Source organism: Eptesicus fuscus, chromosome 7 (assembly GCF_027574615.1).
Source record: "Eptesicus fuscus isolate TK198812 chromosome 7, DD_ASM_mEF_20220401, whole genome shotgun sequence".
Classification (NCBI taxonomy): Eukaryota; Metazoa; Chordata; class Mammalia; order Chiroptera; family Vespertilionidae; genus Eptesicus; species Eptesicus fuscus.
Window position 1 is genome coordinate 7,742,901 of NC_072479.1, and position 12,441 is coordinate 7,755,341.

The 12,441-nt window shown below is 46.6% G+C and overlaps 1 protein-coding gene across 1 annotated transcript in view; it reads right to left on the reverse strand.

The window, feature by feature from the left end:
- Positions 1–12,441, reverse strand: part of B3GLCT (beta 3-glucosyltransferase) — a 167,132-nt gene that overhangs the window by 143,389 nt on the left and 11,302 nt on the right. Inside the window, exon 2 of the mRNA XM_028136295.2 lies at positions 7,396–7,442. Coding sequence (XP_027992096.2) covers positions 7,396–7,442 — 47 coding nt within the window. The remainder of the gene's footprint in view (positions 1–7,395; positions 7,443–12,441) is intronic.

Below are 12,441 nucleotides of genomic sequence, written 5' to 3' on the forward strand. Positions count from 1 at the left end.
GGCCCCGGACGGGGTGCAGACATGAGGCAATCAATTGATGTGCTTCGCTCACATCAATATTCTCTCTCTCTCTCTTTCCCCCTTCCTTCCTCTCTCTTTCTCTAAAAATCAATGGAAAAAATATCCTCAGGTGAGGCTTAACAAAAATAATAATAATCCTATATAATAAAATCCTAGTATGCTAAGTGTCCAGTCGTCCGGTAGGCCATTCAACCAATCAAAGCATAATATGCTAATGATATGCTAAGGCCTCTCAACCACTCCCTATGATGTGCACTGACCAGCAGGGGGCAGACAGCCGACTGGTCGACCAGTCCCTATGATGTGCACTGACTACCAGGGGGCAGACGCTCTGACCAGTAGGTTAGCTTGCTACTGGGGTCTGGCCGGGGCCTGAGTGAGACGGGCCAGACATGCCCTGGAGCCCTCCCACAGCCCCTCCCTGTCTAGCTAACCTCCTATGTCCCTCCCCGATCCCCATTGTGCCTGGCCTGCGCCCTCTCGCAATCCAGGACCCCTCGGGGGATGTTGGAGAGCCAGTTTTGGCCCAACGGCGGAACAACCAGTCACTATGACACGCACTCACCACCAGGGGGCAGACGCTCAACGCAGGAGCTGCCCCCTGGTAGTCAGTGCGTTCCCACAGGGGGAGCACTGCTCAGCCAGAAGCCGGGCTCATGGCTGGAGAGCGTAGTGGTGGTAGCGGGAGCCTCTCCTGCCTCCGTGGCAGAGCTAAGGATGTCCAACAGTCGTCAGTCAGTCAAACATCCCCCAAGGGCCATCGGAAATACCCGGGGGCTCCCAGACTGTGAGAGGGCGCAGGCCGGGCTGAGGGACCCTGCCCCTGCAGTGCATGAATTTTGTGCATGGGCCTCTAGTAATAATAATAATAAAATGGATCTGGAGCTGCCATCCCAGAGGAACTGCCTTGCACCATCATGCCTCAAACCTTGGAATGTTAAAACTGGGCAAAATAACCTTTGGACTGGGACTAAAGCAACATTATATTCCCCCATAAATGTTTGCAAAGATAACAAGAAAGCAGATCTTATGACTACTGGACTGGCTATAGGACTGAAACTTAAAAATATTCTTTGAAATTAACATCACAGAAAAGAAGAAAAAGGAAAAAGAAAAAAAAAGAATTAACATCACTATGTAAGCTTATCTGTACCAATAGAAATACCTTCTTTCTATTAATGGACTCTTCCTCTTCTCATTTTCTCATAAATACCCACTGCCTTTGTCTCTTATCGGAACACTATTTGGGTTTCTGCCTAAATCAATGCTTCCCCAATAGCTTATTCTTTTATATTTCAAGCAAATGCTTGTTGCCTCTCACTTTGCCTTTTATTTTCCAGTTAACTTATCAGTAAGCCAGTAAAAAAAAAAAAAAAAGTAGGATTCTGCTTATATGAAGCACCTAGAATAGTCATATTTATAGAGACAGGAAGTAAAATGATGGTTGTCAGGGCTGGGGAATGGGGAAAGGGGAGTTATTGTTTCCTGGGCACAGAGTTTCAGTCTGCAAGATGGAAAGAGTTCTGCAGATTGCCTCCACAACAATATATATATGTACTTAACAGTACTGAACTATACACTTTAAAATGGTTAATATGGTAAATTTGATGTTATGTGTATTTTACCACAATTTTAAAAACCAGCAGTGAAGGTAATCCAATCCAACACTCTCCTTTTACAAATGATAATGGAGGCTCAGAAAAGATGGAGGATTCCCCCACTGTCCAACAGTCATTCTAGTTAGGATGAAAATTAACATCACTAAGTAAGGATGAAAATCCAGGTCTTTGGACTCCTTTCTAATGTTCCTTTCTTACACCCCCTCCTCACCATGAAAAATGCACATCCAGCCTGCCTCCAGAGGCATTCTTCAGAAAATGCGCATTTTAGAAGCAGACAGATTTCGAGAGTAAGCTAAAAATAATACCTACAACTGAAGCAGGATAGTAAGAAACTAGGAAAATTCCTTGGCAAGTACAATGGGGAAACTGAGACAGCTAGCTGAACAAACTGGCAGAGCAATTTACAGCCAGATAAGGCAGGTCACCAGGGCAAAAAGCCCTGGGTGCCCAGCAATGTACAAAACTGGCGCTGGACCTCGTCCCCAGGGTGGCCTTTCCTCCTTTGACATATGAGGTTTAGACACTCTGACCTTCCCTCCCTAGAGATAACATTTGGCTTCAGTTGTATTTCAGTTCCAGGCCCAGAAAAGCAGCAAACTGATAGAAGCAAAAATAGAATATTGGGGACCAACTGCAATTGTAAGAAATATTAATCAGACTCTATTAACCGTGATTGTTTTGTTCTGAGTAAAGAAAGCACATTCTAACCTGGCTGGGAGTTACACATGGGAGCTGGGAGCTCACCTGGAAATGCGGCCCATCCTCCACATCCAGGAGCTGCCAATTATCATGGAAAGATTAACCACCTTGTTGCAGAAACCAGAGCCACCAGCCCTTTGAAACGCCCCCCCACCCCTCCAAGTCCTTTGCATATCACCAGCTCCTTGAAGATCCCAGCCCTTTGCATACCTGCTGGCCTTTGCAAATCCTCAGCACGCATTACCTGTAAACTGCCCACTTGGCATACCCTTTTGCCTACTCCCCCATGTAATCTTCGTCCCAATATAAGCAGCTGGCTTATGGTGGGGGGCAGAGCCGATTTTTGTGGATGACCTGCTGCCCTCCATACTGCTGGCATTATTGGAATAAATGCTCATACAATCCTGTCTCTGCTGAATTGACTCAAGTGGTGACAGGCAGCCCAGACTCATTGATTGTCCGGTTACAAAACGAGGTGGGTGATGCCAGGACCAGCTGCAATGACTAGTGGCTCCCTGCCCTGACACTGACTGACCAGTGGAAATCAGGACCCTGAAAAGGCACACCTGGAAAAGCTGATGCTATTCTATTGAGATCCTTCCCTAAGACCTCCCCTAAACTCCCAGCCTTTAAAACCCTCAAAACAAAAAAAAACAGTGCTCCCTCTACCTCCAGGGAGCATGCCCACACCTTTCCCTTCCTCCTCTTCTTCCTTGACAGGCATGCATCTCCTAAACTCTAAGGGACCCCACAAGACTTGCAACCAGGGGAGCAATGGGCAGCAACAGCTCATCTGGGGCTCACCCCCTGAACCCGTCTCCAAGGCCCCCTTTTCTCTGACTCCCCAGTGAGCTAACAGCAGCCTCCCTTGGCTCACTTCTTTCCTATAACATTTCTAGAGGCCAAAGCAGCCGCACCTGTCTCTCTCCTGTGGCTTCTTCTATCCTAAGCCCTTTATTGTTTCAATGTCCCAGCTTTAATACAGTTACTCTCAAAATCACTTGGACTCGTATTGTGAAATCTTTCCTGTACAAAGTCAAGAACCCACACACTACTTGCCATCCTTAGGCTGACCTGCTAAGGCCCAGGTCCCCTTTCCTGTAACACAACAACAGTCACCTTCATCAACAAGTCGAAAGATCAACAATATCCTGACTCAATGATTCCAAGCTGGAATCCCACTGCACTTTCTCCCATCAGAGATCTTTGTGAAACCAAAGAAGAGCAACCAAAATAATAGCTCTCTGTCATTGAGTACTGCTGCACTGACTAGCTGACACAGCAGCTAGGAAATGATGAGCTATTTCCAGTGGCTTGATTTATAAACAGTAAAAATAAAATATCCAAAAAACCCTTGGATTCAGTGAACTGACATGGAACCAAAATAGTCTTCAGTAAGTTCCCCTTTGAGAAAGAAAATTAGACTAAGTGAACTAATTGACAGGACATTCAAAATTCTGTCTCCAATTTCCCTCATGAAAAGGCTTAGTTCTTCCTAAGAAAAAAGATAGACATGGTTTATTATCTCTGCTGCCGTATGCTTCTTCTACTGACTATCAATGTCAGTCCAAATGCGCTCACTGCCAATGTCTCCTAAGCCTACTGAACTGCTACTCAGATCAGGAAGGTCTGCTTCTAACACCTCTACCTCAGACAGTTCCTTCTCTTGCCAGAATAAGACTAAACCAAAGCACCATTAGTCCAGTTTTACCTTTAATGCACCACAGATTTGAACACTTGCAATCCATCTAGGTGAGGCTTGGTTTATATATTCTTCATTAAAAGAAAATAAGGCATCCCCAAAAGAATGTAATATGAAATCTTTTAAGAAGGAATAGGAGTAAAATGGCATCTTCTACCCATTCACCAACAGCCACCACCGCCCCTGAGATTCTCAGTAAAAATGATTAAGCAGGACGTGTTCATCAGAGCCCTCCACTGTAAGGTGGGCCTGTGTTCCTTCTCCCTCCACAACTTACTAGCTCAAGCCTCAGTTTCTCATCTGTACAACAGGAACCATAATTACAAGACCTGCTTTAATTAGATTATATAATGCTAAGCATAGTGTCTGTCCAAAGCAAATGCTCAATAACTGTTAGCTCTCTCACTTTCTATCATCATTGCCTCCTTTATGTAATATCTACTACCACTGTAATAGAAATTAAAAGCAGTAATGTCCATGGTTCTTCTTCTTTGTTTGTTTAGGTTCCTCTTGAAATATTGCATAGGACATTTCTTGCTGTCATATTAAATGGGGCCTGGCACTGTTCTACATGGTGGACACACACACACACACACACACACACACACACACACACACACACATCTTCATCTTCAAAGAGCTTTTTGAGACAGGCCCTATTATCCAGTCTTACTGAGGCTGCTGAGGCACAGAAAGGTTTGGAAAGTTCCACAGCAGGTCAGTGTTGGAGAAGGGATGTGACCCGTTGCAATGTGGCTTCAGTGTCCAGTTCTAACACCTTGTCATATGGAATACAATGTCGTGAGTCACCATAGGATGTAAGGCCAGGCCAATCTGCAGGCCAAACAGGTACATGGCCACAGCTGAGGCAGCATCCAGGGCCTGGAGCAGAGCCTGGAGGACAGGCTCCCTGAAAGTGGGCAGGTCCAATCCAGGACAGTGCAGTGGCCAAGTGCTCAGAAGAGAAGCCTGGGCCTAGAGGTCAGGCCCCAGACAGGACCTCAAGGTACTGGTACTGATTTTCATATGAAGCCACTTGGCACCAACCAGTGAACTTGAACCATGTTTTGGGAAGGCCCTCGGCCCTGTATGGGGCTGGCCTGTGTTCTAGGGCATGTCACCAAGGTGAGCAGTGAAGTGAGGGAATCACAGCAGGCTACTTCTGAGCAGCACTGAAGGGCAGATAAACTAATGAGAACAACTCCTGTCTCCAAACCATCTACAGACTTTGGCTGACCTTGGGCAAGCTGATTCTTTTCTGTCTCCCAGTCTCAGGTATGGTCTGAGAAGGCATTTCATCACTGCCTCTCCCGTGGGATTAATGGCTTATTTGGCTCTGTGGCCTTAGCACAGATGGGCTTAATGACATTTTTCAAGGGCTTTTTTTTGCATGAAAAATGACACTAAGATGGAGTACTTTCCCTTTATCTCTATATTTAGATTTACATATGTATGTAAGGCAAAGGAGACATATATTTCTTCATTTGAAAAGATTAGGTAAAACATATATTTGAAAGTATTTCTAAATTTATTAGATAAAATTTTAGTTCCCTATTAATAAATCTTGGGTAGCACTTTAAATTTATTATAAATGAGCCTCATTGTTGCCACACACACACACACACACACACACACACACACACACACACACACACACACATTTTATAATGCACATGGCTGTGTAATATAAAACTGGTGTGAAAAATTCAACAATTCATAAAATTTGGATTCTGACTTCACCTCTTAATAGTTATGTGACCTCAGTTGAACCACTTAACTTCTCTGAGTAAATTTTCTGAGCTTTCCAAAAGAATATCTGCTTCGCTGTGCAGTATAACAGGATCATTGAGAAGACTAAATTAAATGAAATATCTGAAAATGTTTAATCCTATATAATAAAGAGGTAATATGCAAATTGACCATCACTCCAACACACAAGATGGCTGCCCCCATGTGGTCAAAGATGGCCACCATAAGATGGCAAGCAGGGGAGGGCAGTTATGGGTGATCAGGCCAGCAGGGGAGGGCAGTTAGGAGGGACCAGGCCTGCAAGGGAGGGCAGTTATGGGTGATCAGGCCAGCAGGGGAGGGCAGTTAGGAGCGACCAGGCTGGCAAGGGAGGGCAGTTAGGGGTGATCGGTCCAGCATTGGAGGGCAATTGGGGGTGACCAGGCCGGCAGGGGAGGGCAGTTAGGGGCAACCAGGCCTGCAGGGGAGGACAGTTAGGGGCAACCAGGCCTGCAGGGGAGGACAGTTAGGGGTGACCAGGCCGGTAGGGGAGGGCAGTTAGGGGCAATTGGGCTGGCAGGGGAGCAGTTAAGCGTCAATCAGGCTGGCAGAGGAGTGGTTAGGGGGTGATCAGGCTGGCAGGCAGAAGTGGTTAGGGGCAATCAGGCAGGCTGGCAGGCGAGCGGTTGGGAGACAGCAGTCCTGGATTGTGAGAGGGATCCCAGATTGGACAGGGTGCAGGCTGGGCTGAGGGACACACACACCCCCCATGCACAAATTTCATGCACCGGGCCTCTAGTTAAATATAAAGGATCTTAAGGAATTATTATTATTATTATTATTATTATTATTATTATTATTTCCCCCATGTAGGAATCCCATGGTATAGCTAGAACATTCTATTTTAAAATGCTTTTATACTAATTGTGGGCAAAAAAAAAAATAGAGTCAACTGAGCCTTAATTAATGTGGCAAAAACAACTCGAATGTATTGTTCCTCCTTCTCATGTGCTAAAACTACTCTTGTACAAAGCCCACATGGTAAAATTTAGATGAGCTTCTGGAACAAAATCAATGATGAAATTATGACAAAGCAGCAGCTCAGAGATTTGGGTGAGTGCTGTGCCCTCTCCACCGGGGCCCCAGATCTCAGTTCCTGGTTCTGTCTGAGCATGGAGTCTCGATCTCTCAGCTAGTCCCCGATGCCCTCTAATGGTGCCGCCTTCACGGTGAGGGACACTCAGGCTCTGTGACCCTGGAAACACAGCACAGTCCTCTCACCGACTGGGAAAATTAAACCCAAGGTTAAGATGTGGTACAACTGGAGAAAACCATCATATCCAAGCAAGATTTCTAAAATGTCTAACTTCACATCAGAACATCTTCTTCCTTATGAAGAAATCTGAAACCTAGTGGATATGCTTTAACTATAGGAGAACATTCTTAAAAACCAGCCTATCTGTTGGTTACTGCTAGAAATTCAAAATCTATGTTGACCAAAATTTCATAAATTTTTAAAAAAAAGAAAACTTTACTGAAAGAAAAAAACATGACAGTTCCCATTAAAGAAATGGCAAATAAACCTGAGATGGGAAGGACAGATTTGATCATTAGAATCAGTACCTTAGATGGTGTGACCTCCTTTACATCTTTAGAAGCCAATGCAAAAGCTGGAAAAAAAAAAAAAAGGAAACATTTTAATATTAAAATTGGCCATTAAAATTTATTCTCACATAGAACAGTTTTGCTTAAAATAAAAAAATAATGATATAAGATATATTTTGCTCATTTTTAAAAGCAGCTGCATTGCCATAAGCCAGTACCATTGGCTGCCTTCATATCCAGACCTAAAATTATTTATCAGTGACAGCCAACACACACTCAGGCTACAAAACTAAAGCAATACTCCATCAGAGAAATTAGAACCTGTGTATACCATTGATGTCTATAGACATAAATCACAAAATAAATGCACACAGAATACAACTTCTTTGAAACCTAAACTCTGGTGCCATATACAAAAAAACTTTCACGGCCAAAAGTTCTTCTAAAACAATGGGGTTATTGAGCTATACGCTAGCTAGAAAAGAATCAGGCCCTGGGACATGCAGTCCAAGCCACCAGCAGCAGGTGTGGAGAAGACAACATATCCGCTGTCTTGGGCTGGGGGGACTTTTTATTTATTATGTTTGGGAGAAGAAAGACCTACGTTGTTTTGAAAGAATTTTCAAAGAATATGAAAGAGGTGGAAAAGGGGATGGTGGCAGTTCTAGGATAGGTGAACAGTCTGTAAAAAAGAAATGTTTACTACTTTGATTGGTGGTGGGCAACAGTCCTGAAGGTTCTTGCATAGGCAGTGGTATCTGTGGTCACTAATAGAGCCTGAAGGTGGATTCAAAGCTCCAACAAACATTCAGGAAAGTGAGCAGTCTACTGTGAGTTGACGAACAGCTAATAACTGTTCAAATACTCTACTCTCTTTCTCTCACTCACCTGCCACTGTAATTTAATTTAGGACACCTCAGATATTTTTTTGTGTGTCACTTCTTAAGCAAAGGGGAATTCCTAAGCATCTGGAAATCCACACTCTCACAATCACTGCCAGAGCCTGTCGGCAACAGAGCTAAATGTGGCACCAGCTTTCCATCTCAGGGATTGTGGGGTAAAAGTATGGTGCAAACACTGCTGCTACATTCGGGACACTTAAAGGAACCCTACTGAAGCCATGGGGCCAGGGAAGTGGGAGGAATTAAAATCCTTCCCCTTTTAGAGCAATTTAATGTTTTGAGTCACAGCCCATTTATAAAGATATCCCTAGAGACACATCTAGGCTCTACATTAAAAGTAATCCTATATAATAAGAGGCTAATATGCAAATCGACCGAATGGCGGAACGACTGTCACTATGATTCACACTGACCACTTGGGGGCAGACGCTCAACGCAGGAGCTGCCCCCTAGTGGTCAGTGTGTTCCCACAGGGGGAGTGCCGCTCAACCAGAAGCCAGGTTCTCAGCTGGCAAGTGCAGTGGCAGTGGGGGGAGCCACTCCCACCTCCGCTACAGCACTAAGGACCCCTCAGTGGACATCCTCCGAGGGGTCCCGGACTGCAAGAGGGCACAGGCCAGACTGAGGGGCCCCCACCACCACAGTGCACAAATGTCATGCACCGGGCCTCTGGTAATCCTACCTAATAAAAGGGTAATATGCAAATTGACCGCACCTTCACTACGCCTAAGCCATGCCCACCAGCCACGCCCACCAGCCAATCAGGGCGAGTATGCAAATAAACCCAACCAAGATGGCTACAGCCACAGAGAGCAAGGTTTCCCAGGCAACGGAGGAAGCCAAGCTTTCCGCCTGCCCTTGCTAGGCCTAAGCCTCCACTCAAGCTACAAAGTTTCAATTATAGAAGGTAAACAAATCTTAACAGAAATGGCGGCAGCCACGGAGCTGGAGAGAGCAGGCCAGGGTTGCCCCTGGCAATGGAGAAAGCAAAGCTTTCCGCACACCCTGGCCAGGCCCAGGCCTCCACTTAAGGCTACAAAGTTTCAATTATAGAAGGTAAATTAACCCAAACAGAAATGGCTGCCGGCCATGGAGCGAGCAGGAGGGTTGGCTCCGCTCCAGGCTACAAAGTTTCAATTGTAGAAGGAAAATAAATTCCAGATAACAGGGCCTCCTCTTGGGTCGCCAGGGGGCGTGGCTGGCCTGCAAACCACCACAGGCCCCTCGCTCAAGCCGCCCCACGCCCCAAGGGAACCCCCATCCTGATCCGGGACACCCTTCAGGGCAAACCAGCTGGCCCCCACCCCTGCACCAGGCCTCTATCCTATCTAATAAAAGAGTAATATGCAAATTGACCATCACTCCAACACACAATATAGCTGCCCCCATGTGGTCAAATATCCTGCCCCCATGTGGACACAAGATGGCCATCACAAGATGGCCAGCAGGGGAGGGCAGTTGGGAGGCACCAGGCCTGCAAGGAAGGGCAGTTGAGAGGGACCCAGGCCTGCAAGGGAGGGAAGTTGGAAGCGATCAACCCTGCAGGGGAGGGCAGTTAGGGGTGACCAGGCCGGCAGAGGAGGGAAGTTGGGGGCAAACAGGCTGGCAGGGGAGCAGTTAGGCATCAATCAGGCTGGCAGAAGAGTGGTTAGGGGGTGATCAGGCTGACAGGCAGAAGCGGTTAGGAGCAATCAGGAAGGCAGGCAGGCGAGCAGTTGGGATCCAGCAGTCCTGGATTGTTAGAGGGATCTAAACGGGCAGTCGGACATCCCTCGAGGGGTCCCAGATTGGAGAGGGTAAAGGCTGGGCTGAGGGACACCCCCCTCTCCGTGCACGAATTTCGTGCAAAGGGCCTCTAGTAATAATAATAATAACAGTAACACTTTGAAAATGTAAATCAAAATAATAAACCAAACAGGAAGATGAACTAGGCAAAAAAATAATCCTAATTTTACAGTGCATTTCTCAAAAGTATTTCACAGTTTGCTTTCTCCAATTAGCATTCCCAGGAAAAATGGGCAATGCCACTGAGCAAGAATTTACTTCAAGGGTAGAACAGGCAATTCCATGGAGCAGTAATGCAGCACAAGGCATGTGGGTAGTGGGGCTCCCCAGGTGACAGAAGCAGGAGAGGACTTCACCCATTCAGGTGCTTCTCAGCCCCATCCCATACATCACAGCCTCTGACTCTCTCCATTAACATTTGCTCAAGGGAAATAATCTAAAACATAGTCATACTAAGAAGCCAATCACGAAGGTGGTTTGATCATTTCCATTTCCAAATGACATTTCAAAAGGCAGAATGAAATTGAAATGTAAGTGAAATGAACCTCTATGTGTGAACTTTAGATAACAGCAGATACTACAGGAAGCTTCCCTGAGACCACTTTTTATAAATAGCAAATTCCCAACTCCAACCCCTGGCCTTCCCTCTCCCCTCCTTGGTTTTTCTACAGAGCACGTACCACCACTGATATATATATGTTTATTTGTTCATTGCTTGTCTTATATATTAGTTCACTGTAAGCTCCATGAAGGCAGGAATGTGGTTTTATTTACTGTTTGCCCACGAACCTAGGGCACAGACAGCACACACAAGAAGATCAATTAATATTTATTTAATGAGTGCTAAATATGAATAAATGGATGAATGAGTGAATGCAATCTCCATGAAGGCCCTGGAGTCATCTATTCCTTAAGGGCTGTCTACTCCTTACACTAGGCAGCATTCTACCCAGTAGAATGAAACAATTTAGTGCCCCAACCTTAATTTATTTTCACTAGGATCTGACCTATTTTCTCACTTTTACACACACACACACACACACAGTCCAAATCACTCATTAAGTTCTAAGAAGAAAGGAGAGATTTAACACCAAATACCCTTTAACCATTTAAATTTTGCTTCTAGGTATTTATTTTTTTCAGTGGGGGGTGAGGGGATTAATATGGGTAATATACCTCCAACCTAGTATGCACATTTACAACCCTCAAGAAGAATCAAATATAGAATTAGTAATACTAGTAAACATCAGACAGGGAGGTCACAACATGTTAACCTCACTCAGCATCACAGAATTTCAGAAAACAGGATATTTCAACAACTTGCAGGCTATAAAAACTGTGTTCAATCTAATACACGACTTTGATGGTAAAATACGCATCTGCCAACCCCATCAATTCCATGTCAAACATGGACAAAGAGCTCTGTGGGCTGGAATTTACTCTTCTATAAGAAAAATAATATCAACTGAACAGTGACTCATCCTATCTAATAAAGAGTGAATATGCAAATTGACCATAACTCTGCAACAAAGTTGGTGGCGCCCACATCCAATAAGGAGAGAATATGCAAATTGACCGTCACTCTGCAACAAAGATGGCGGCAGCCGGGCCAAGACGCTTGTGTCATCGCCACGGCGACAAAGCCAGGTGTTCCACCCCGCCCCGGCCGCTCCGGGCCGGTGGGCAGCACGCACAGGCACGGAGTGGCCGGTGGGCAGCGCGCTCTGGGCTGCTGGGCAGCGCACACAGGCGTCCCACCCCACCCAGGCCGCTCCGGGCCTGTGGGCAGCGTGTGCAGAGAGCCTCTGGGCGAGTGAGGCGGGCCGGCGGAGGGCGGCCTGTACTCCCCACATGGCAGCGGTGGCAGCCATGAGCGCGCCAAGCGGAGCCTGCGGGCCGAGCTGAAGTAGCGCCTGCAGGCCACCAGCACCGAGGAGGGGCTGCGCAAGTCCCGCCTCCTGGCCCAGAAGGTGCATGATTCCAGGGACAGCCACCGTGGCGGGTCAGATTGACGTCTTTCTGACCGCACCATGGGGGTTTGCAGATCTGCGCAGCCGCAGGCCTCTGGTGCGCACATCCTCTCCTCCCCCCCTGGCATGCGAACGTCCCCCAGCGCACTGTCACCCACGCGCACCTGCAGCATTCCCGGACCATGACGCGTGCAAGTTCCCCCCCTCCCCCGCCTCCGCCGCACTTTCGTCAGCCCCAGCATGCCTACGTCCCCCACAGGACATGTGCACGTCCCCTCCAGCGTGCTCACATTCTTTGGAGAGTGTCTGGGTGTTCTGGGTGCTGAGGGTGGGCGCCTGTGAGATGACAGTGAGAGGGCAGAGCAGTGATGCCCTGTTCCCGCAGAGGCCAATGCAGCGATGAGATC